Source organism: Copadichromis virginalis, linkage group LG19, assembly GCF_057382275.1.
Source record: "Copadichromis virginalis isolate Kocher_CV1m ecotype Utaka linkage group LG19, C_Virginalis_male_GT1.1, whole genome shotgun sequence".
In the NCBI taxonomy this organism is placed as follows: domain Eukaryota; kingdom Metazoa; phylum Chordata; class Actinopteri; order Cichliformes; family Cichlidae; genus Copadichromis; species Copadichromis virginalis.
The window spans coordinates 32680402-32703066 of NC_140636.1; the positions used below are offsets into that span (position 1 = coordinate 32680402).

General features: G+C 43.7%; 4 protein-coding genes across 5 annotated transcripts in view; 2 read left to right on the plus strand and 2 right to left on the minus strand.

Moving 5' to 3' along the window:
• mnat1 (MNAT1 component of CDK activating kinase) overlaps positions 1 to 6409 on the minus strand; it is a 34267-nt gene extending 27858 nt beyond the window's left edge. The window contains exons 1-2 of one of the 2 annotated variants that reach the window (XM_085440922.1): positions 6217 to 6409; positions 4900 to 5004 (exon numbers count right to left, since the gene is read on the minus strand). In XM_085440922.1, coding sequence (XP_085297048.1) covers positions 4900 to 4988 — 89 coding nt within the window. In that variant the 5' untranslated portion in view covers positions 4989 to 5004; positions 6217 to 6409. Of the gene's footprint in view, positions 1 to 4899; positions 5123 to 6216 lie in introns of those variants that run through there. The other variant, XM_085440923.1, reaches the window with a different exon arrangement.
• Positions 6410 to 6420: 11 nt separating this feature from the next.
• six4a (SIX homeobox 4a) lies at positions 6421 to 13135 on the plus strand. The gene is made up of 3 exons (XM_085440913.1): positions 6421 to 7274; positions 8884 to 9584; positions 10697 to 13135. Exons 1-3 carry the CDS (start codon positions 6541 to 6543, stop codon positions 11302 to 11304), a joined length of 2043 nt encoding a protein of 680 aa, XP_085297039.1. The 5' UTR covers positions 6421 to 6540; the 3' UTR covers positions 11305 to 13135.
• Positions 9604 to 22665, minus strand: part of ppm1aa (protein phosphatase, Mg2+/Mn2+ dependent, 1Aa) — a 74584-nt gene continuing 61522 nt past the window's right edge. The window contains exon 6 of the mRNA XM_085440920.1: positions 9604 to 9677. Coding sequence (XP_085297046.1) covers positions 9660 to 9677 — 18 coding nt within the window. The 3' untranslated portion in view covers positions 9604 to 9659. The remainder of the gene's footprint in view (positions 9678 to 22665) is intronic.
• LOC146686541 (homeobox protein six1b) lies at positions 19022 to 21102 on the plus strand. The gene is made up of 2 exons (XM_085441326.1): positions 19022 to 19886; positions 20724 to 21102. The coding sequence occupies exons 1-2, from the start codon at positions 19327 to 19329 to the stop codon at positions 21016 to 21018; spliced, it is 855 nt and encodes a 284-aa protein (XP_085297452.1). The 5' UTR covers positions 19022 to 19326; the 3' UTR covers positions 21019 to 21102.

Below are 22665 nucleotides of genomic sequence, written 5' to 3' on the forward strand. Positions count from 1 at the left end.
AAAGAAAAAAAGAAACACAGGCCAAAACAGGAACTTTGTGCACCCTCACTGGAAACGCCATGGTAACCAATCAGCAGACCTACCTGAGGGCACAATTCTGTGCTTAGCCATCAATCACACCTTTATGCAGGTAGGCGTTTACCCATCAGTCACACTCAAGTGAGTAGTGGACACCGAAGACAATGGGAATGTTCCTTTATCTCCCCTGATGGGGTGGAGAGCCTGGATAAACGTTTGCACAGTACACTCTTTTAATTAGGTCTCTGTGGAGCTTTATTTCAACAGGAATCCACCTTCCTGCTTGTGACCACCTCAAAAAAGACATCTGGTTTCCAAATAGCACTATCTGCTTTTGAGCATTTACAGTTTTCATAATAAAGTATAACAAAGCTAAAGGGGGGGGAAAAAACCCGACTTTTCACCACACGTCACTGATGGTATGGTTGAGTCATTTCTTCCCAAAAGTCAAACACTGGGCATGAGGCACTGGTGTCAAGTCAAAAGTTCTCCAGGGATGGAGCTTATTAGAACAATCATGACTGAGCCATCCTGCAAGACATTTCACTTCATCAGCAGGATTTAAAGCAGAAAAAAAAGCAGTTAAAGGAGAAACTGCAGAGCCGTGGAGTTTGGCTGTTTATACCTAGCGTCACACATAAGGGTCAAACAAGCCCAACCTGCAGAGTTGTGACACCAAAGCTTTCAAAGCAGCTATACAACAAACTGACGAAGCACCACGGAGGACTGTCTTACAAGCAGTTCAGCTTGGCTTACAAGAAACAGCAATGTAAAAATGAAAGCTGAACGGCAGACAAACATCTGCGCCATCCAGTTGGTGCTTCGGAGTCTGAAGTGCAGCCTGGAAGAGGCAGATGTTCGCTGTGGCCTCAGGCTACAGGAGATCTATAGGCCTGGCCATATGGAGGTAGATTGAAGGATTCAGCTTGTTTCCACAGGCCCACAAAGAGCCCATTCATCAAAATGGGGCAAGGAGTGGGGTGTAGCTTAGCCCCCCGCCCCATAAATGGACCACACAACAGAACTCTCCAAAGGGGAAATCCTGTGTAACTCTAGAGCAAAGAGATGACCGTCTAAAAGGGAGGGAGGAGACTCTTAGAATCAATTTGCCAGCTTTGAGATTGTGAGCTTCTTTCATTTTGCGATCAAAGGAGGATCAAGATTTTTTTTTTTTTTTTTTTTAGCCAATTCTACGCTCAATTGCAAACATTTAAATGGACAGATCTTTAGCTACTTGCCATCTCTGAGTCTCAAGGCTGTTGTCGCTGACTGAGCACTCCTGACTCCTCCCTCTCTCACCTGTCCTGCTCGGAGCTCCAGGCTCCTATCTCTCCCATCTGCAGCTGTCAGCAGGTCAGGGAAAGGGGGTGGTAAGGGGAAGGTAAACAGGGCCCTGGCTCAGCAAAGAGACTCCTCTACCACCACTACCCCCACCATCTCTCAGTGACATTGCCTGCGTCTTTGCTGTGTCACTTTTGAATTAAAGTGCAAAAACAGAAAAGCAGGAGACAGCATGAGACCGAGCTTGTTTGCTTGTTACAGTGATCTCTATATTTTTGTTTCCATCTTAGACCAAGGGTCGATTCAAGACCAAGTAGAGATGGATTTGTGTAATGGCATTGTATGAAATCTAAACAATCTGCAAAACCTGCAGCATCACAATCAGAAAATGCCAAAGACCAACACTATGACTGCTTAAACTAAAAGCTTGCCCCAACCGCACATTTATAGTACTTTAAAGAAAAGCCAAGAACATGTCTGAACCTCACACTGGACGCTTTTTAAAAAAATAAAATAAAATCTGAACGATCCCCAAAACGACTTCTTGCATTGCTGCTGTAGATTATCCTGCAGCATACGATTATAATTGTAATGTTAGCATCACTGTGTCCACTTTCTAAACAGCACTGTGTGCCTCAGCTACAACTGTTTTTGCCTGCCTGTGCCCAGTGTCAAATGCCAAAGGACACGGACCCAGTGTCATTGTGCAAAGGTAATAAATAACCCACATCAAATGCCCCTGGTGACAAGGATACAAAATGTGCTGCGGTGGAGTTTAAATTTAGATGCATGGAGAAGCTAATAATGCAACTGCTGAAGGCTAGTCAGCGCAGACTGGACAGGCCACTCAAAGAAGAGACATTCTTACATTTATCTAAATGGAGTCCAAGTATTCTCAGCTGTTTATGATTCATCTAGTATATGTATCTCAGTAAGTCAATTAATCCTTTAATGGACAGTCACTGAAGAAAATGGCTTCACAGAGGCCTGGGTGATATCTTCAAATGACTTGTTTTGCGAAGAATTGGTTGTGTTGTATTAGCATTATCGCTCTGAATAACTGAACTGCTTTGTGCTCTCACTAGTGCTACTTTCTCCTGGTAAACAGGCCGGTGTTTATATATATCCCTCCTATACTTCATGAACATTTAAAGTGCTTTATGCTACCACACACACATGGCACTAGATTTTACATCTTTAAAGCATTTTACCTATCACATACACTCTCTCTCTCATACCAAGGACATGCAGACTGGAGACGCTGGGAATCAAATTGTTCTCTTCTGCTTATCCTTATCAAGGCTTCGGGGAGGCTGGAGCCCATCCCAGCTACCATAGGGTGAAAGGCAGGGTACACACAGGACAGGTCGACAATTGTGGGTCTCTACCTTCGGTTTTGTCTTCAGTAACTGAAAAGCATGCTCTACTGGTTTGAGATCAGGTGACTGACTTGGCCATTGAAGTATATCCAGTTTCTATGGCTTGAGAAACTCTTGGGTTGGCTTTGCAATAAGCTTTGGGTCATTATCCATTTGTACTTTGAAGAGCTCTTTGATCAGTATTACAGCATTTGGCTGAATGAGAGCAGAGAGTTTAGCTCTGTATGCTTCATTATTCATTGTGCTGCTTCTATCAGCAGTCACGTTGTCAAACACTAGTGACCAGGTTCCACTGGCAGACATACGTGTTCATCCCATAACACTGCCTCCACCATGCTTGACAGATGATGTGATATGCTTTAGATCAGGAGCTGTTTCACTCTTTCTCCATACTTTTCTCTTTAAATAATTCTGGTATATATTCATTCATCTTAGTTTCATTTATCCAAAGGCTTTTGTTTGTTTGCTTTTGTTAAGCCCCTTGGATTAAAGATGTATGTTGGTGCACAGAGTCAAAAACTATATAACCATCTAAAAACTAACCATGTGCATTAACCTCTTAGATTTTCTTTTTCTTATATAGTTTTTCTGAAGAGCGTTGTTGATTAAAAATGAGAAAATGGATAACTCTGAAACAGAGTTACAGATCTTGTAGCATTTCTGTAAGACTTGCTTCAAAAAAAAAAAAAAAGGGGGGGGGGGAGAAAAGAAAAGCCAAAAAGCATCAGTGATGAAAATACTAATATGGTTAGGGAGTGCAGCAGTTTCCAAGTGATGCATAAATTCACTGTCGCACCGGCTCTGAGGAACAGATCCAAGGTGACCCGGGCTAGGACATCTTTCCAAATTGCTTCATTGCAGAATCATTTTAATTTTCTGTGTGTAGTCCTGCATCCAGACAGAGGCAGTGAGTTATGAGCCCGCTGACCTGATGACAAAGCACGACCACTTCCTGATGGCACGGTCAATAAACAGATAGGGTCGAAAAAGATGTGCTCATCAAGCTACCACCGTCGCTGCATAATGCTCATGGAGAACATGTCCCCTTCATTTAAACGTCCATGTTTTTAAAGGGCGGACAAGGTTAAATGCTGAAAAATGCACAGTGAAGTTCGAAAAAGTATCTACATGATGCTGCTGCACAGAAGTAGCAGAATACGAACAAATGGAAACATGCTAACTTTTCATCCATTTCTGTATGTTATGCAAATAATAATCATAATCTTCTACTTCTTTCATATGATCCCTTTAGGGGTAGCCACAGTGAATCATCTACCTCCATCTCACCCTATTCTGTCCCTTTCATCCTCTGTCAAACCAACCCTCTGCATTTCCTCCATCACTGTGGCTTCTCTCTTTTCCTCCAGCAAGGTAGCTCCATCTTCAATATCCTTTAACCAACATATCCTCCCTCCAAACCATCTCATCATTGCCTCTTATAATAATAAAATACATTACTTTAGGTTTTGCATTATATTTTCCGTTTAATGCAAAAATGACAAATTCCAAATTAAGCCAGACCTGTGGCAGAGGTGCAGCCATTCAAATAAAAATGTAGCTTTTAGTTAGGTTGGCAGATTAACATGGAAAAACTTGCGCAGTCAAACTCGAATTTGATTTGCACCTTTGAGCTGGCCCTTTTCAAAAACCTCTGAATAATCCATATTCATTATGTGGTTCAAAACTCAGCACAGGGTGTTTATGCTCCTCATCATTAGTCACTTTTCCCCCTGCCATCCTAAACTTGCTGTACTTTACACACACACACAAAGACACAACTGCAGGGTCTGCTTTTCTACAGAGGTCTCTAAGCTGAGCTGCTTACAGCCAGTGTAGGTCATATGTAAACAATGGCCGCTATACTGTGTTTACCAGCAGTATTAGCCTAGCTTTGCAATTGTGTAGCTCTATCAGGAAACATAACCCACCTCTAAAGCACACTTTCTGTCTACAATGACACAGCTATTTAACACCAAGACTATAAATATGAGCTAGCCCAACAAACCGTCAGCATTCGAGGCTTATCAGTTTTGTTTACGTCCAAGTCCCCCAATTAAGACTAGAGATGTATGTGCGGAAACAGTTTTAAACGCTATATTATAGCTGCTTTTGGGGGGTGCTTTGTGTTTGCGTGTCGTTTCGAGCAGCCTGGAGCAGAAACGCCGCGATGTTGTGGAGGATTTGTGCTCTTTCCTTGTAGCTGTCAGGTGTGAATACTCACAGCGTGTGGCCGCAGACGTTCACCATCAGCTTCAGCGACGGGTTTCTGTATTTGGTTGTTTTACATCTCGGACAGCCCTGTTCGTCCATTTCTGTCTGCACCACACTAAAAAAAATAATGGCAATAATAAAAAGCACTTCAGAAACAAAACAAAACACGTCAATAACCTGCAGCTCTCCTGTCAGATTCCAAGCTGCGAACCACTGCGTTACACAAAATCAGGTCCGACAGGAAACGGCATTAATAAGATGTGTTCCTATTTAATGATTGCTTTTAGAGGCGAGGTGCAAATAGCTGCTGGCGCACATACATGCAAGGGTTGCTAGGGAGTCCCAGTGGAAGCGAGGTAAAATAAATTAAGTAAATAAATAACTTTAGCTAGTAGTAATAGTAGTAGTAATGGTAGTAATCGAGTAAATATAACAAAACAAAAAAAACTTGCATATGATCTTGTAAGTCTGAGCAGAAACATAATTAAAAACAAAAATCAACCCAGACATTGTTTCCCTGGGTTTCTGACATCATATCGTTTCTGGATGATTGTGAATTTGGGAAAACAACTCGTAAGTTACATTAAGTTAGTTTTATGAAATCATTGCGAGAAAACGTGAACTTCGTAGGAATTAGTTTGATATTTAAATATTTTTAGTTTTCATTCCTCCCAGTCCTTGAGCTATAATAGTTTATTGACTATATGTGGATGCTAGTAATTGTTAAGACGATCTGAGACTCTTTTACTATAAAAGATTCAATGAAAACATAATTTAAAGTTCAAATATCAGTAATGATGTGGTGTTGGACACCTGTTACGTGATGCTAGACAGATCACCTGATTTGGGAATGAGCTACTCTTGAGAGAAATTTGAGGTCTAGTCCTCATATGATATCTTTGAAGGGACGGGCTACATTTTCATAGGGGTGTGCTGTTTTTTTCTGACATTGCTTTGGTCGCGTATAGTATTCCGATCCAGTCTTTGGTGGGAGGGGTAGGCTACAACCTCGCAATAGCCACTTAAAGCAGGATCTGTGCTGAAACTTTATTACCTTCATTCCTGAAATAACAATAAAAACAAATTTAAAGTGTGAGTAAATCTGATATCTATTTTTTGTTAACATTTGTTACTTTAAAATTGTCAAAATAAATGTAAACTGGCTAAATAAAGTGAGTGACAGTATTCCCAGCATTACTTCCGTTTGGATTTCCATACATCGAGATGGAAATAAAACATTCTTTTATGTGCATACCTACAGACAAATGATCTCCTGACAATACAGACAACAAAGATATCCCGTTCCCACGATCACAAAAGCACTCACCTTGCACAGGTGAGCTACGTTAATCTACTGGAAGTTATATGACTGACAGCTGGAAACCAAACATTCGCGTCTGAATCCATGCTCGCTCCTCCCTTACGGGCCCTCGACGGCCAATAGCGAGGCGCTCCTGTAGATAGACCCCACCGTGTCTCCCTCCAGCTCCAGTCCCCGCAGAGTAAAAGTCACGTTGGAAGGAAAAGGGGAGAGAGATATCTACTTACAGCTGCTGTCAGATATCCGATCGCATTCGCATGGCGAGGAGGTAACCTGATCGAGCGGGGAGGAGTGACTTTACCAGGGAAGGCTTGAACCAAAAAAAAAAAAATGTCTTCTTCTTCTGCCGGAGAAGTCACAACAGCAAATGACATCAAGAGGGAAAATGTGAAGGAGGTGGATACGCGGGAGTGCATCAAGCTTGTGGCGCTGGACGCGGCGGAGTTGCCCATGGAGCGCACGACTCCCAGCACTGACGCGGTGCGCACTGAGCTGTTGGTGAATGCCGCTTCCTCTCTTGCTTTCTCCCCGGAGCAAGTGGCGTGTGTCTGCGAGGCACTGCAGCAGGGAGGCAATGTGGACCGGCTGGCCAGGTTCCTGTGGTCCCTGCCACAGAGTGACCTGCTACGGGGCAACGAAAGCATCCTGAAAGCTCAAGCCCTCGTAGCTTTCCATCAGGCTCGGTATCAGGAGCTGTACAGTATTTTGGAGAACCACAGTTTTAGTCCGTCCAACCACACCTTTCTGCAAGATCTGTGGTACAAAGCGCGGTACACCGAGGCGGAGAAGGCGCGGGGTAGACCCCTGGGCGCAGTGGACAAGTACCGAATCCGGAGAAAGTATCCTCTCCCCAGGACTATCTGGGACGGCGAGGAGACTGTTTATTGTTTCAAGGAGAGGTCGCGGAACGCACTGAAGGATCTGTATAATCAAAATAGGTACCCGTCTCCAGCGGAGAAAAGAAATCTCGCCAAGATAACCGGACTCTCCTTGACCCAGGTCAGCAACTGGTTCAAAAACAGGAGACAGAGAGACAGAAACCCGTCGGAAGCACAATCAAAAAGGTGAGGCAACAAAAGGAGCACGCCACAGACCTTTTCCCGTCACAGATCGCTCATCAAACGGCAATAAATTTTACTTCTGAAGATTATGTGCGTAAAAGGCCCTTTAATTAAAATGAACGCCGATTAACTTTACCAAGTATTTAAAAGTTGTTGTTTTTTTAATGGAAAAGCGGCTATATTATGCAGTTGGACCAAGTTCGACTGCTGACAATACCGAGTGTATTTCATAATCGTCTTGCCGGCCTCACAAATAAGAACGAACAATTTAAATCAATAACTATTCATAGTTCAGAAACACAAAAATTTATTTGTAAAAGGGGTTAGGAGCACGCTTTTAATGTTTTGAAATATGAAGCTGTTGCCATTCAGATCAAGTTTCAAGTGCGTTGGTGCTAAGAGGCATGGAAACCATAAGCAACAAAATACACACTTCAGCGATTAAACTATCAGACGCGGGGAGTGGGCAACTTTAATGAGACGGTTCAAAAGATGACTTGAAAGGTTAAAATCTTCTTATCTATTCGTGGTGTGTGTGCGTGTGTTTGAGCGCGCGCACGCACACACTTGGTGGTGCGCGTGTACTCAGTAGCACATAAATCATTTTCATGATCATGACTTCTTTTTTTTGCCCTCCCCTTCTTCCTTTTGGATCAAGAAAGGATCTCAGAGCTTCCATCAACTCCTGCGCTTCATTTCATAATCCCGCAGACAAACAGACTGACATGTGCACGCTATTCTTTCATGTTTCCCTCTGAGTGAACAAAGATGACGCACACCTGGTGGAGGTGACCCCTCTGTCTCTCTAACCACACACGCGCACGAACGCGCGCACACACAGAGGCATATACACACCATTGTAAGCTGTCTTAAAATCGCCAGTAAAAAAAATAATAATTTCAAAGTTTTTAAATCTTTATAAACCTTTGATTTCGTTCTCTTTTTTCCCCTGTTTTTTTTTTTAAACTTGTGACACCCTTTTATATTTTCCTGGAAGTGGTGGGTTTAGATGCGTGTGTGTTTGTGTGTGTGTGTCCCTTAGGGGGGAGTGGGGGTGTGAAGTGGTGCAGCTGTTTTAATCAGTCTTTTAAAAGGGGGCTAGTAAACAAAATGAGGCTGCTAATATAGCTGCTCCTATTCTTTCACTTTGTTATTCTTGGAAAATTAAAAATAAGAATTTTCATTGGAACGTCCCAAATCAGAGGCAAAACAAATAAATAAATACTTGAAGCCATTTGGCCTGTCAGAGCTGGCATTTTGTCACTCCAGAATTTATTGCGCCAAATGGTTGCACGGTTGTTGACGCTGCCTGGTTGTTGTCCATGCAGCTCTCCATGAGGTAAGAGGGCTACACAGACACAGCCTGCCTTCAAAGCTTTGTAATAACCCAGCAATAAATGTGAGTCTGTGTGCTCTGGCTTAAAAGCAAAATGTGGGTGGAAATGAAATGAATTCCATTATACGAGTTTATGGTCTAATTGTGTCGGTGTTTATAGTGTTCTTCCTTCCCAGAAACATATACAAATGGTACACAAATTTTCCCTTTTTATTTTCCTCTGTTTTGTTACACACCATTTGCCATCTTTCTCCCTCCTCTTTTGTTTTTCTACAGTGAATCAGATGGAAACCACAGCACAGAGGATGAGTCCAGTAAAGGCCAGGAGGAGCTGTCTCCTCGTCCTCTCTCCAATTCTTCAGATGGGGTGATAACCCACGGGAACCTTCCTATTCAGACGGGACCTCTGGACAGTGGGGTGGTCATCCAACAGATCGGGGACATCAAGATGCCTCCTGGATCCAGCAGTGGCGGTCTCTACAATGGAAGTCTAGTGACCAGTAACACGCCCTCTACTGTATTTCACAATGGTGGATCATCTTACCTCCACTCACCTGGAAACATCCTCTTCAACGGGCTCAATTTGGGCATCCAGCCCCTGGCATTTAATCCTCTGAGACCCTCTGGAGGGGTGCTGCTGGGGGGCTCTGGAGTGGACATGCAGATGCAGACAGGACAGGACAAAGGACTAGGGAATGCTGAGGAGTCCACCCTGCCATATGCATCTTACGCTGGCTGTGTGAATGGGTCAGAGGTGAAGCTGGAAGGGGTTCACACCATGGCTGCCCAGAATGGCGGCTCCTCTGTTCTGACATTCAGCTCCCCATCAGGCGCTCTGCAGCTGGGTGGCTACAGCCTGGTCCAGGTACCAAGTGGAGTCTCTGACAGCGATGGCAGCTCATTACTCAACAGCGACGTAGGTCTTCCTCCCCTGCAGCTTTCTTCTGCCTCCTCTTCTTCAACAATTACACAACAAGGTGGGTTCATGAAGTGATTTGCTGTCTAAGATGATTCAATTTTAATACTTTGATCTTCTTTTTTACCTTTAGAGGTTACGTGGTCATGTGTAGCTGAAATGTTCATGGAAGAGACTGAGTCAGAATGGACATGGATACAAATATAACTATGCTAAGAATAATTGTACTTTAACTATTCTCACTAAGGAAGCAACAATGTCTCATAAGGGAGATAAAAGATTTTTAGATAAAAATTAGAGCCATCTGCTGTTGATTTTAATAACAGACAGTTATATATGAATCAAACTGTCTTTATATACTTTTAAAGTCAACAAAAGTACAAAAACAGAATCCAATGTTGTATCAGAATGAAGATCTGAATTAAATCTATAGCACAGAAATCACAGCCTTATACCACCTTGCATTATAATACGTGATTGTTGCTCTTTCCCCTCCTTAAATGTCCCCAGTGGTTTGTCAACAGGTCTCTACTACACCCACCCAATATATCTGACCTGCTTTATTGGCTTGTCTGTGTTTGGGCCATAGCCCTAGGGGCTGATGGTGCACATAACACAGACCAGAAGAAATATAGAAGGGACACACACACACACACACACACACACACACACACACACACACACACGTATATATAGAAGTGGTGGTCCTTTTAAAACCCCAGAGATGGATAAAAACAAGTTCTGAAGTCACCATCACTCATCATCATTACGCTCTTGATCTCCAGAGCAGGGGAGGGGAAATATGTTGCAGACAATCAGAGGCCATGAAATGCACTAACAGGGAATAAGCCATTACAGCACTTACTTTGACATGAAGCAGAGAATGTAAACCAGGATGAATAATTAGAAGAAGAAGAAAAAAAAAAGAAAATTGCAGCTTTCTCTTGAGTTCTGGCAGCGTTATTCATTTGTTCTCTGGTGCAACTGCAGGGTCGATCTTAACGTCCTCAAAGTGTGTAAGACACACAACAGCAATTTTGCGGCCAAGGCCTGCTGTAAATGGAACGCATAATACTGCAAGAACCGAAGAGGGGATCAGGCAGCGGGAAGGGGATCTACTGCAGCCAAACTGGAGAAAGATATATGTATTGATCTATTGTTGTATCACCACAGGTACCATGGCTCTGAATAATGTAGCAGTGAGTTCCTCCAGTGGCGACTCATTCGAGCAGCAGGACAAATTGACCATGGCATCTTTGCACCACAGTACGGTTCTCTACAGCATGAGCAATAGCGGCCAGCCATCCATCAAGAAGGAGCCTCTGGAGGGAGGTGTTTATTCCTCGTACCATCACGGGCTCCACTTGGACCCCAGTGGTCAAATCAACTACTCCGGTTCAGAAGAGATTTCCTCCAGCCGAGGTCCCGCCTCAACCGCCGAGGTCACTGCCGTCAGCTCATCCAGCCCGGACTCAGAGGTCTACACCACCCTCACTGTCAGTACACCCCTGATGGCTCAAACAGAACCGAGCAACCACCACCTCCAGCCCACAGAGTACCTTGGGGGCCACGAGGTCCGAGGGGCACCGTCCTCACACCTGATGGGCCCCGGCATGAACAACAACTACATGAACCTTTCAGAGAGCAAGGTGGATGGCTCGGGTTCAGGAAGCATGAACGAAATGGTGCGGGCAATGTGTGGGGAGATGGAGGCTACGGAGGGAAAGGAGCTGGCCAAACTACAGACAGTGCAGATGGATGAGGACATGGCTGACCTTTAACCTCAAACCTCTCCCTTTTGCAGAAGCACTCAAGTCCGCCCAAGCAGTGATATGATGAATCTTTTTACTCCTTTTTGTGTGCGTGTGTGTGGGTTGTTTTTTTGTTTTGTTTTTTTTTTAAAAAACATTCATTTCCTTTTCAATGTTAAATTATTTGCATTCATTTGACTTTTACAATGCACTCAAGTCAGAGAGGAGCCTAGTAGGTGGGCTTTATCAGTTTATCACGAAATAATAATAATAAAAAAAAGCCTGTGACATGTTTTAAAAGCCCAGCTTCCTAAGACGAAACATTACGATGGTGATGTGCTAACAGAAGATGTTGCTGTAAGCGTTTAAGCCGTGTCTAAATGTGCATTTTTATAGACTGCACCTGCTACTTCCTGTTGAGTGGATTTGATCTGCAGAAGCAGGTGCTGGAAAGCCTAGAGTCATGTGACAAGGATGTTCCTCCAAACTAAATGCGTCATCTGGGTCAAACCAAAAAGGTCATGCTGTAGGGGGAACAGCAAGTGAGCCTCTATGATAATGGTCAGTTAAACAGCAACAGCTTTACTGAAGGACTGCACACGCGTTTATAAAGAGAATAGGTCACTAAACACACAAAGCTGCTGATTTGGGGGTGGGGGAGTGTCCTTCAGTAAGCACTTTAGATTGTCTACAAAAGCCTCACAAATCAGTACTAAAAAGTGCAGCTTTTTGTGCTTTAACTCATACCAAATGGGCTGGGAGGGTTCAAAAATGGGACAACATTTAAGACAAAATGTGCCTTTCTGCTACTTAACATACACAATGGCATTGGCCTGTTTGGGCATTTGCACTACCATAGTGACAATACAACGGATGTGTTTCAAACAGCCTTTGTGTTGAGGGTTTTGTCATGTGTGACACACCTCAACAAACGCACAACCCTCTCGGCAATGGCTCCTATTTCAAGCCTCATCATCAACCTGTGAGACCAGCATATGAACGATGATCAAAAAGGTCAGCTCGCACGCTGGACGTCACATGTTTTTTCTAATGCTGCAGCTAATAGTATGTCAACTTGATGTGGTGACACCGTGCTGTATCATCTTCCATTATGACCCGTCTCCATGATGTCAGTGATCACGAATTATATTTTTTCTGTAAAAACCAGGTGCAAACATCACGTATGCTTTCGAAAAGTATAAGGAACAAAGGGACAGAAGTTATGGACGTGACTAAGTGGACAAATTGTGTTTTTGTTTTTTAAATCGTCCCACTTTAAAAACAGAGAGAGATTGTGGTCATTTCTCTTTGCGTGGCATCATCGTGTTTGGGACACTTGTGCCTTGTACTTTTTTAATCTTTGTCTTGTGACTAACATAAAATGAAGCTCTGTTGTGGCTCGTGCGCTGCCACGCAGCTTCAGAGATTTCCCACTGTCACCGTCGCCGGGACATTAGTCGGGTATCAACTGAGGGAAAGACACAGGAGTGCAGAGCCCATTTGCTTTTCACAGCAGGAGTTCTCGCTTTCATACGTGACCGTAAGCGGGACATTTCAACCTCATGGCCAACTCGCACCATGCATATTTATCAGTGGATCTACATGCTAGTGGCCTCGTAACACTTTTCTTGAGGATCTGTGACATGATCCTCTCATTTGAGTGGGCATTTCAGTGAAAGTATCCTCAGTGCTTTAATGTCATAAACCAAAAACGAGTTGTGGGCAAAAGATAGTCTTTTTTGTGTCTTTGTTGCTTTTTGTTTTTTAATCTTAGTTTGAATTATATGTTTGTTATCTGAAATTATGTGAATGTATTTTTCTAAATCTCCATACTGCAATAAAAGTTTATATTTATAAAAACGGAAAACAGGCATTTTTAATTCTTTCTAGAAGATGACTAATAGCGTTATTTAATTCTCTTTCGTCACAGCATGTCTGAGATAAATGGAAGTTTATGATGGACAAAAAGAACATCTCATCTCAGTGTTTTGGAGTCCTGTGCAGCCAGATTGTGAGGATACGGGGTTGGGGAGGGGTGAACTGGCACACTTTAATCCAGCGAGCCTGGTGCAGCTCTCTGCAAACCTGCAGTGATCGTTTGCACATGCCTGGCAACCTGGAGTTCATTAGGTCTCCTTTTCTCATCTCAGTCTCTGTAATTCAAATAAACAGCAATGAGATTTCCAGAGGTAAAGCTCCTTTTGGGTGGGGGGTCTGCAGCTCCCCACAGCTCAGTCCAATCCAATGGTCTTTTCCCTGAGTGAAGGCCAAGTCCCCCACTCCCTAACTTCAACATATGGAAGAATGAATCTGAGGTGCTGTCACTCACAGACACAGAGTTGATCCAGAAAAGAGCCGAGGCTCTTCTCAAGGCTTGAGGGGATTCGCTGTGAATTCATGAATCACAAGCCAATACTTGTTCGCGCAATGGGCACCTGACCAAACCAGCAGTGGAGAGATAAGATGGAGACAAAGTTTGACAAATGAATGAACAGCAGGGGATTTTTATTTTCTGCAGTGTGTGTCTGTGCTGGATTATAGGAGTCGTCCTTGCTCGGGGAATCCTGGCTACGGGAGTTATATATGATCTAGCTGATGACCTAAATAAACAGAGGCTGTTTGTCTGTGCTCACTGTTGAGTCACAGAGAGGGGGAGAAGAAAAATGGCAGGGACTATCGGGAAAGGGAGAGAGAAGCAGGCAACCTGGATAAAGTTACCTGTGCACAGGTGACCTCGTTGCCATGGGCAGTGGATTAGCTGATTGTTAGGTATCAGGTAGCTCCTCCTGTAATATTGAAGAGGGTGAAAACAGCTTTGTTGGAGCCCAGAACAATATCCCATTTCCAGCAGGATCCCATAGTCTGTGGATCTCACGGGGAGGGGAGAGGAGGGTGGAGAGGGGGAACAGAAAACTCCAAATTCCACCTTTGTGTATTGTGCCTATGAATTCAGCAGAAAAGGAAAATAAGCGCTGCCACAAAGACGGCGTGTTTGGATTTCTACAGCAGAATGTTTAAAGATTTCATAAATAAAATGCTTTTTTATGGGCAAAAACAAAGAAAAAAAACCCCAGGACATCCCCAACGCCAAACCAAACAGTGCAGTGGATCATTTTGTCCACAATTTCAAACACGCAACGTGAAACATACTCAGGCGAGCAGTTAAAAAGGAGGGAACTCCCCCAGAACTCTGGCCTTATTAAAAACACTGACCTCTGATCTTTCAGATGGTTTCAAAGCTGACATTTAATGCGGCGCAGCAGACTGCAAGCCATATGTAACATGACCTGGGGAGCACGGTACTCCGCTGCTCCACGTCCCACTAATGAGAGGGCAGGGGTCAGCGGGTACCAGCCTGCCCTGTACAGACCCACCATACAGGCCGAGCCCCGGTCCTGGCACAAACAGTCTGCTGGCTCCAGCCGGGCTGTGGAAAGTATGTGGCAGTGTTTGAACTATGGAGGGGAAATAATGACCTTGTAGAGTTTTCTTTTACCTCCTAAGTTGTTGTTTGGCAGAGTGTGAGGTATGCACACATGTCTGCTGCATCACCCAGTGTGGCAAGAGATGGGGTGGGGGGATGCAAACAGCATGATTCACTGCTTTGTTCTGGAGCACAAGGACAGAAAACATAACTCATGAGGACAGCTTTAAGTGTGCATGTGTGAGTCTGAGTGTTTGTGTGATGCACTCACATTCTCTCTCTCTCTCTCTCTCACAAACACACACACACACACGCACACACACACACACACACACACACACACGCACACACACACACACGCACACACACTCAGGGGCAGCAGCTGGGAGGCAGCATCAAGTGCACACCACAGTGGTCAAAGGTATTTCCCAAAGAGAAAAAAACACCACTTTGTAACAGGAGCTGCGCACATGAGGACTGAAGTGACCAATGCAGACCATAAGGCGCACCCGCACACCTGCCACACAACTGCGCGACTCCTAATACCCAAATACCAGCTCATCCTCCATCCTCTCAGGGTTTTACATTTGGACTCGGATGCGAAGTATTGTCATGGCGCCCCCTCCCTGCCAGAAGGCACACATGGCTCCCCGGCACATCACGTTGAAATTGTTCCCTTTTTAAATTTTTTGTTTTGTTTGTTTGTTTATGGATTGGTCTGCCGATCTCGTTTGTTTATCCATCCAAGAAAAGAGTTTCTCTAAAACATGGGCATGTGCTCCTCCACATGCCCGGAGCGTGTTTACCGAGCAGAGCGCAGTAAAAGCCAAGGCCGTAATTGCATATTTGTGGAGGTGGTCCTCTGAGGAAATGCGTAATGATTTTGATGAGGAGGGGCGGGTGGGTGAGTGGTGATGGTGGCAGTGGTGGAGGGGGTCTAACCCCAGTACACTTGTACCAGGTCTAATTTTCCAACATGACAGGAAACTCTGTTAAGCTGATAATTGCAGCTCCAATTTCATTTAACTCACTCATGTCAACAGTTGTGTTTTGTTTTGAGAGAAGGAGCTGCCTTTTTTTTAAACTGCCATCCACATAACCGGATAAACCTCTTTTACTCCTAATCGAAGAGACATTTAGAGCATCTTGAATGGGCAAATCTCCGAGGCAACGAAAGGGTTTACTTATATTTACTTATATTTATTAATCTGTTGCCCAATGTGGAGTCAGTCATATGTGAGCTGCCATATGAAACTAAGAAATACCAGGCGTCACTCATAACCGGAATCCACCTATGCGTTGTTGATTTGGGATTTTTTTCCCTTTAAATAAATAAATGATTCATGTTAAATACATGTTGTTGGAGTGACATTTTCCTTTAAGGGGAAAAAACCCCACAATGCTCAAACACCATGGAGACTAAATCTGACATTTTTCACTCAATTTAAACAGCATCGGCTTTGTTCCAGTCCATACAGCTGAAATAGCACTTTGGATTTAGACAGACTGAAAACCATCTGTTAAGTGAGCCAGTGCTCGTTTCAATTTTCCTCTATATTTGAGGGGAAAAAATTAACCCTACAATAGGAAACTTACCCCCCACCACCCCTCTCTTTTGTCTTTTTGACGATGACATTTTTATGAAGTGTTTTCACTGTTTTGAGTTGTCGCGCACTGAAATTGAGTAAAAGTGCGACATTTCACCTATTTTTTTAAAATCAATATTGCACAAAATGCTCTGGTGTATGCTGCTGTCAAAGGGCTAATTAGTCCAAATAAGGAGTTGGAAGAGCATAATTCAGAGAGCTCAGATCAATGGCCTCCTTTACGCATAAACCCCAGATTAATGAGAGAAGGGGGGAGAGGGGAAAAAAAGTTTATTTAATTTTTTTCTGTGAAATCGGTGCTGGATTTCAGCAGCACACAGGAAGGGAGTCGGGGTTTATAAGTTAATAAAGGACGAATGAGACAGCGTGGGGACAAAAAGAAAAAAAGTACAGAATGAGGAATCCCTGCTCCCTGGAACGAATAGGCCTAACGACTGATAGCCTATCCGAGTACTGCATTAACTCCTTGTCGGGGTATGAGCAGACCAGCACTGGCCGTGGCAGAGGGGGAGAGTCCACATCTTGAAATAATCTCGCCCCCCGGGCTGCTCGGGTTAAAGGAGGAGGCGCGGCGCAATGTGGTAGAAATATTAGAGAAACCCGAGAGCCGCTCATCAGACAGCTCATTTACTGAAGCACTGAGGGTTTTACACAGCCCGAGTGCTGCTTACACCCCAGCCTAGTCCCGTGTCCACCTACCTCAGAGGGTTTTTTTGTTTGTTTTTTGCATAGGGTATCCGCTTTTACTCTTGTTCCACATTATAAATCCCACAGCATTAGTTACATTTGAATCAAATTGAGGTTTTGGGCTTTTAACTGCGCATGTGTGAGAAAAGTGGACATTTGAATGTTTTCTGTTTTTTTAAAACAATAATATATACTTTTTTTTCCCAGTAGCTATAATTTGAGCTTGGTGAGACAGCGGTCCATCCAAGAGGAAAGTGCTTCAAATTAATGAACACACGCTAAACAATTCGTTTCAAATTTCATAAATTATTTGTTTTTCTGCAGTGTTTCCATTTAATATACTACACAAATTAAATTCTCGTCTTTATGACCTCGAAAATGAGATGCTGCATTTCAAGGGCCTGTCCTTTCAGCGAGTTCAAATAGCAGCATAGCACTGAAGCGATCACGTGGATGTTTAACCCGCAGTTTTGAATTCATTTTCTGTTTTTATTATTTAATAGCCTGGACATTCGCCCATATTCCCGAATATTGAGACGTTTTGTTTTTCACACGTTTGCCCGTAAAATCTTACAGCGTGATTTACAGCCTTGCTCCAGAGTCTTTAGAAGTGCATTTTACTGAGTTTGACAGCACTAAAACGAGTTCAAAGCATTAAATCTTTATCACAAAAATATGCCTTAGCGAGATCTAAGGTCTTCAAAAACAAAAACGTTTTCTGTGAAATTGTTTTTGGTTAAATTTTGTATATATTATAATTCAATCCCGCCCCATATAACATATTGAAAGGGGGGTTTAAGTTTCAGACTCTGGTGTAGATAAAGAAATGTGATCTATATGGCTCAAACCAACAACTGCACCACCGAGGACCAGTGTCGCAGTGAACTCATTTACTAATGGATTGGTTTAGAGTTTCACCCCGCAGAAAACACTGGAGCCAGTGCGGTGCCCGTCTAATCCTTGAAATATAAATGTATAGGCTGCAGACTGAATGGGGTCTCTCCAGAAACCCAGTGATAAAAAGGAGAATGAAGCAAAAGAGTGGCATCTTTTATTTGTCCGGATGGGCTATAATATTAATATTAAGACTCACGTGGATCAGCAAAATGTTTGTCACCAGCAGGATGGATTTTATTTTATTTCAGTTTTATAAAGTGTGTATTAAGTGTTTATGTGTTATTATTATTCGTGAGGATGTTTGGCAAATTGCAAAGGTCCACTATGATATTTTAACAACCTCTCTCTCTTTCCCTCTTACTCTCACACACACGCACACACACACACACACACACACACGCTTAAGTGGCTGTTTTCCTACTGGTGGTCTATGGGCCGTAACACGTTTGGCAGGTAGTGTTGGTTCCTCGCATAAAAGAAGTTCGTAATGGCGCATAATGGACCCAGCTATCTGAGGAACTTATTAAATTATATCACCTCATAAAATAAACGGCTTTTGTTAATTAATAGGCTATCAAAGGTGAGGGTGAAGCAAAAATGTCCAGCCTGCATGTAATTATGGTGTCCACAACACACAGTGATGGTAAATCGAAGAAAAAAAACAGAAAGCAAAAGAAAAACAAAGACTTGGGATTGGTTAAAACAACATAAATTTCAGCAAAAAATAAAAAAAATCTTCTGGGTTTCTACCTAAAACTATTTGTTTATAAAAGCAGACTACAATCTCTGTTTTAATCGAGCATAAATCTGTCTTCAAAAACCAAAAGCTCTGTGTTTTTGTGGGTTCACCCTCCACTGACTATGATTACTGATAACGTGTGGAGGGAGAGCATTCTGTGGTTTGGTTTTTTTGTCCCACGCGGGAAGGTCTGCCGTCCATAGTCACCGTTTAAAGAAGATGTAGCCTCCATTCAGAACACGTTAATGCGACTTTTAAGAGGTCTGTAATAATTGATTAGTGTTTAGGTGCTGCTCTGCTCCCTCGGATGAAGCGGGAGAGGGACTGTGGGGGCGGGAGGTGGGAGCGCTCCTATTTCAGCCCCTGACGCACTGCCTCTGGGGAGGAAACGGAGCTGCAAACTCAGTCCTGCTCTGCTGTACAGGGTCTGCAGAGGGAGAGCCAATCACCGAAACGCAGAGGCTCCCTTTAAGCCTGACATATCTCCAACAGGAACAAATTGTCCCAACAATCAACATCCCAATCTGCTGCGCGCATCAGGGGCTGGAGTGGAGTGGATAGCTTCTAGGCCCGTGCAGCGCGGTCGGATTGCGCTGGATTGCACCGCGAGGACTCACAATTAAACGAATATAAACAAAGTCAACGACAGCTACCGCTTCTTTTTGGATAACAGCGCAGAGGACTGAGCCCCGGACATCATGTCTATATTACCGTCCTTCGGGTTTACACAGGAGCAAGTGGCGTGCGTTTGCGAGGTGCTGCAGCAGGGTGGAAACCTGGAGAGGCTCGGCCGCTTCCTGTGGTCGCTGCCCGCTTGTGATCACCTCCACAAGAACGAGAGCGTCCTCAAAGCCAAGGCGGTGGTGGCCTTCCATCGGGGGAACTTCAGAGAGCTTTATAAGATCCTGGAGAGCCACCAGTTTTCTCCGCACAACCATCCGAAGCTGCAGCAGCTCTGGCTCAAGGCGCACTACGTGGAGGCGGAGAAACTGCGGGGCCGGCCGCTCGGAGCTGTAGGGAAGTACCGGGTACGGAGGAAATTCCCGCTGCCCCGCACGATATGGGACGGTGAGGAGACAAGCTACTGCTTTAAGGAGAAATCCAGGGGGGTGCTGAGAGAGTGGTACACGCACAACCCATACCCGTCCCCGCGGGAAAAGAGGGAGCTGGCCGAGGCCACAGGACTGACCACCACGCAGGTCAGCAACTGGTTCAAAAACAGACGGCAGAGAGACAGAGCCGCAGAGGCGAAGGAGAGGTACGTGAAACTGTCACAGCCTCGCTGCTGTCTCACTCCATGGCAGAAAGCGTTTAGTGTTTTTTTTAAAAACATGTTTCAAGAGCAAATAATTCTTTGGTAAAAATGCTTTTTGTAAGTGGCTTCAAGCAGCGAGAATATAAATGAATCAGTGACAGCGCTCTGACAGCGTGGCCCTGAAGTAATCCTGAAGTAAAGAGAAAAATATAAATCCTTCTCATGCGAAACACCTCATTCAAATCGTCCACGCACTGAGTATTTTAGGACGTGTTCACGTTTCCACATCAGATCTGTCCTGATAACAGTGAAGGTGTTAAACAGCAGCGAGATGTTGTCAAACGCTGAACTCACTTCAAAAACGCCTGACTTGTCTCGACTCGAATTGCAATCCAAAACAATTTGAAATCCATCAACGTGACTTCTTTTTTAAAATTTCTTTACAAAAAAAAATCATAATAAAATAATATGGACACTTTTTTGAGACCATGGAAATTTGAAATATGTTAGGCTGTGAGGTTAAATTAGGTTACATGGGGATATAAATGCGTCTAACACACGACTTTTACTTTAAACAGATCAGCAAATGTAGATAATATGCGGTGAAATTAAAAATCAGGAAAAGAATAAGAAGGCGAACAATAATAATGTTTTTTAATCATTTCTCTCTCACAAAGGACAAATTTCGTTGTTAGCAAAAACGCTGCGGTTTGTGCGCAATATCCATCCACGTTTACAAACTAATAAAGACGTTTCCTCAAGGCCCGCCTCGCTGATATAATGTCATCTACTAAACTGAGAGCATTTTTCTCTAAATTTCCCCGTTGTTGTCATTTCCAGGGAGAACAGCGAAAATAACAACGCAGGCGGCAACAAACAGAACCAGCTGTCCCCTCTAGACGGAGGAAAGTCTCTCATGTCCAGCTCGGAGGACGAGTTTTCTCCACCTCAGAGCCCCGACCAGAACTCAGCGCTTTTGCTTCAGGGCAACATGAGCCACCCCGGGGCCTCCGCTTACCCCATGTCCGGACTGGGGGCCCCACAGCCGGTGCACGGCATGCACGGACACCCACACCAACTGCAGGACTCTTTGTTGGGACCTCTAACCTCCAGTCTTGTGGATTTGGGCTCTTAAAGAGGCTGTCAGACGATCAGATTCGACAAAAGAAAACAGGAAAAAAAAGAAAAAGACTGATAAGTGTATCAGATTAAATACATGTATGAAATAACACTATAGTAGCCTATCTTATAATATAGACTGACTTGTCTGTCGTTAAATTTGGTTAGAACTAAATTCCTTAAGGCGCTTAACCCATATACCCCCTCCACGACAGGAGCTTTTCTGATCTCCTGCACATGGAAACACACAAACAGGACCTTTCTGAAACTCTTAACGAAACACTTAACTGGACTGCCCGTTTGCTTAATTTATGATATTTTGTTAAAGATAACAAACAAAAAAAAATATAGCGACCTCCTGCTATGGAAACTAAGAGGTAACGTTTTCATTAGAGTCATGGTAATTAGTTTCCAATAAAACAAAACTAATTAATTTGTCTCTGTGTTATTTGTGTATTTAGCGAGGGGCAAAAAAAAAAAAAGGGGGGGGGGGCTGGTACTGCCTTTTATAAATCCAAGCAAACCAAAGGAAGCACGCCATTAATAGGACAGATTTCTATTATCTTTCTTTTTTTCTTTTTGGGGGGACTTGAATGAGCCCGTCCTCTGACAACTGCACAACAACTAAACAAATCTCCAAATCTGCACGGGTGGGATTTGAATCGGAAATTATTATAAGTCGCCTTTTTTTCCTTCCAGCACGGATGAAATCCTGTTCTACTGGTTCTCAGCTTTTCAACAATAAACCGAGAGTCATGACGGGAAATTTAATTCAACACTAATATGAGTCAACATCAGCAGCTGTCTGTCATGAGGCTTGTGTATACGCAGGAACCAGCTTTGACTCTTTTGAAAATCGCTTCTGCTCCATCATACATGTTTTGGCTACAGGAGGAAGGGTTTTTTTCTTCCTTTTTTTTGCGTAATTTTTTTTATTTATTTATTTTTTTTAGCCCAGTTGCTGCGGATCATTGGCTTTTTGTTGCCGTGTTTTCTTTGCTCTCTCTGAGAGTTTGCTCTGTCGGTTCCGGGCCATGAGAAAGTGCCACCGTTCAACCTTTACCAGCCTCTTTTTTTTTCAGAAAAAATATGAGCAAACATCCCATATGCGAAAAAAATAGCTTAAAGTTTATAGTGACTTATGGCATCCAAAAGAAAACAAAACCAAATACATGGACTTTAGCATTAAGCAAACAGCTGTAACCACTGAAAACAATCAGAGCATTAACAGACACACCTACTCTCACAGAGGTCAACAGAAGTAATAATAATAATAATAATAATAATAATAATAATAATAATAATAAGGTGGTCTGAGAGCAGGAATCTGGTGAGGACAGCTCTCTTGCCCCCCACCCCCTCTGTGCTCTCTCTGGGCTCATGTCAGGGTAAATTGTTTTGAGCAGAGAGCACCGAGGATTTCCTGAGCATAATCTGAAACAGTCGCCGCTTGCATTACTGCCTGATTGCGAAGATTGCAGAGCTGCAGGGCTGCAGCTCCCACTCTCAGTGAAGGAAACCTTGAGGTATTCTCCATCCCAGAGGCCTCACTGGTACGACTCCTCTCAGCATTTCATTTCTGCTAAGACGTCACAGCTCGCCGTGGCTGTGTGTGAGAGATTTATCCCGCTGGGCCTTTACAGACCCGCAGCAAGGCTGGTTG

Coding starts and splice junctions, on each gene's coding strand:
- six4a (XM_085440913.1), top strand. CDS start 6,541: ATGTCTTCTTCTTCTGCCGGAGAAGTCACAACAGCAAATGACATCAAG. Junction 7,275..8,883: donor TCGGAAGCACAATCAAAAAG/GTGAGGCAACAA, acceptor GTTTTTCTACAG/TGAATCAGATGGAAACCACA. Junction 9,585..10,696: donor TTCAACAATTACACAACAAG/GTGGGTTCATGA, acceptor GTATCACCACAG/GTACCATGGCTCTGAATAAT.
- LOC146686541 (XM_085441326.1), top strand. CDS start 19,327: ATGTCTATATTACCGTCCTTCGGGTTTACACAGGAGCAAGTGGCGTGC. Junction 19,887..20,723: donor GCCGCAGAGGCGAAGGAGAG/GTACGTGAAACT, acceptor TGTCATTTCCAG/GGAGAACAGCGAAAATAACA.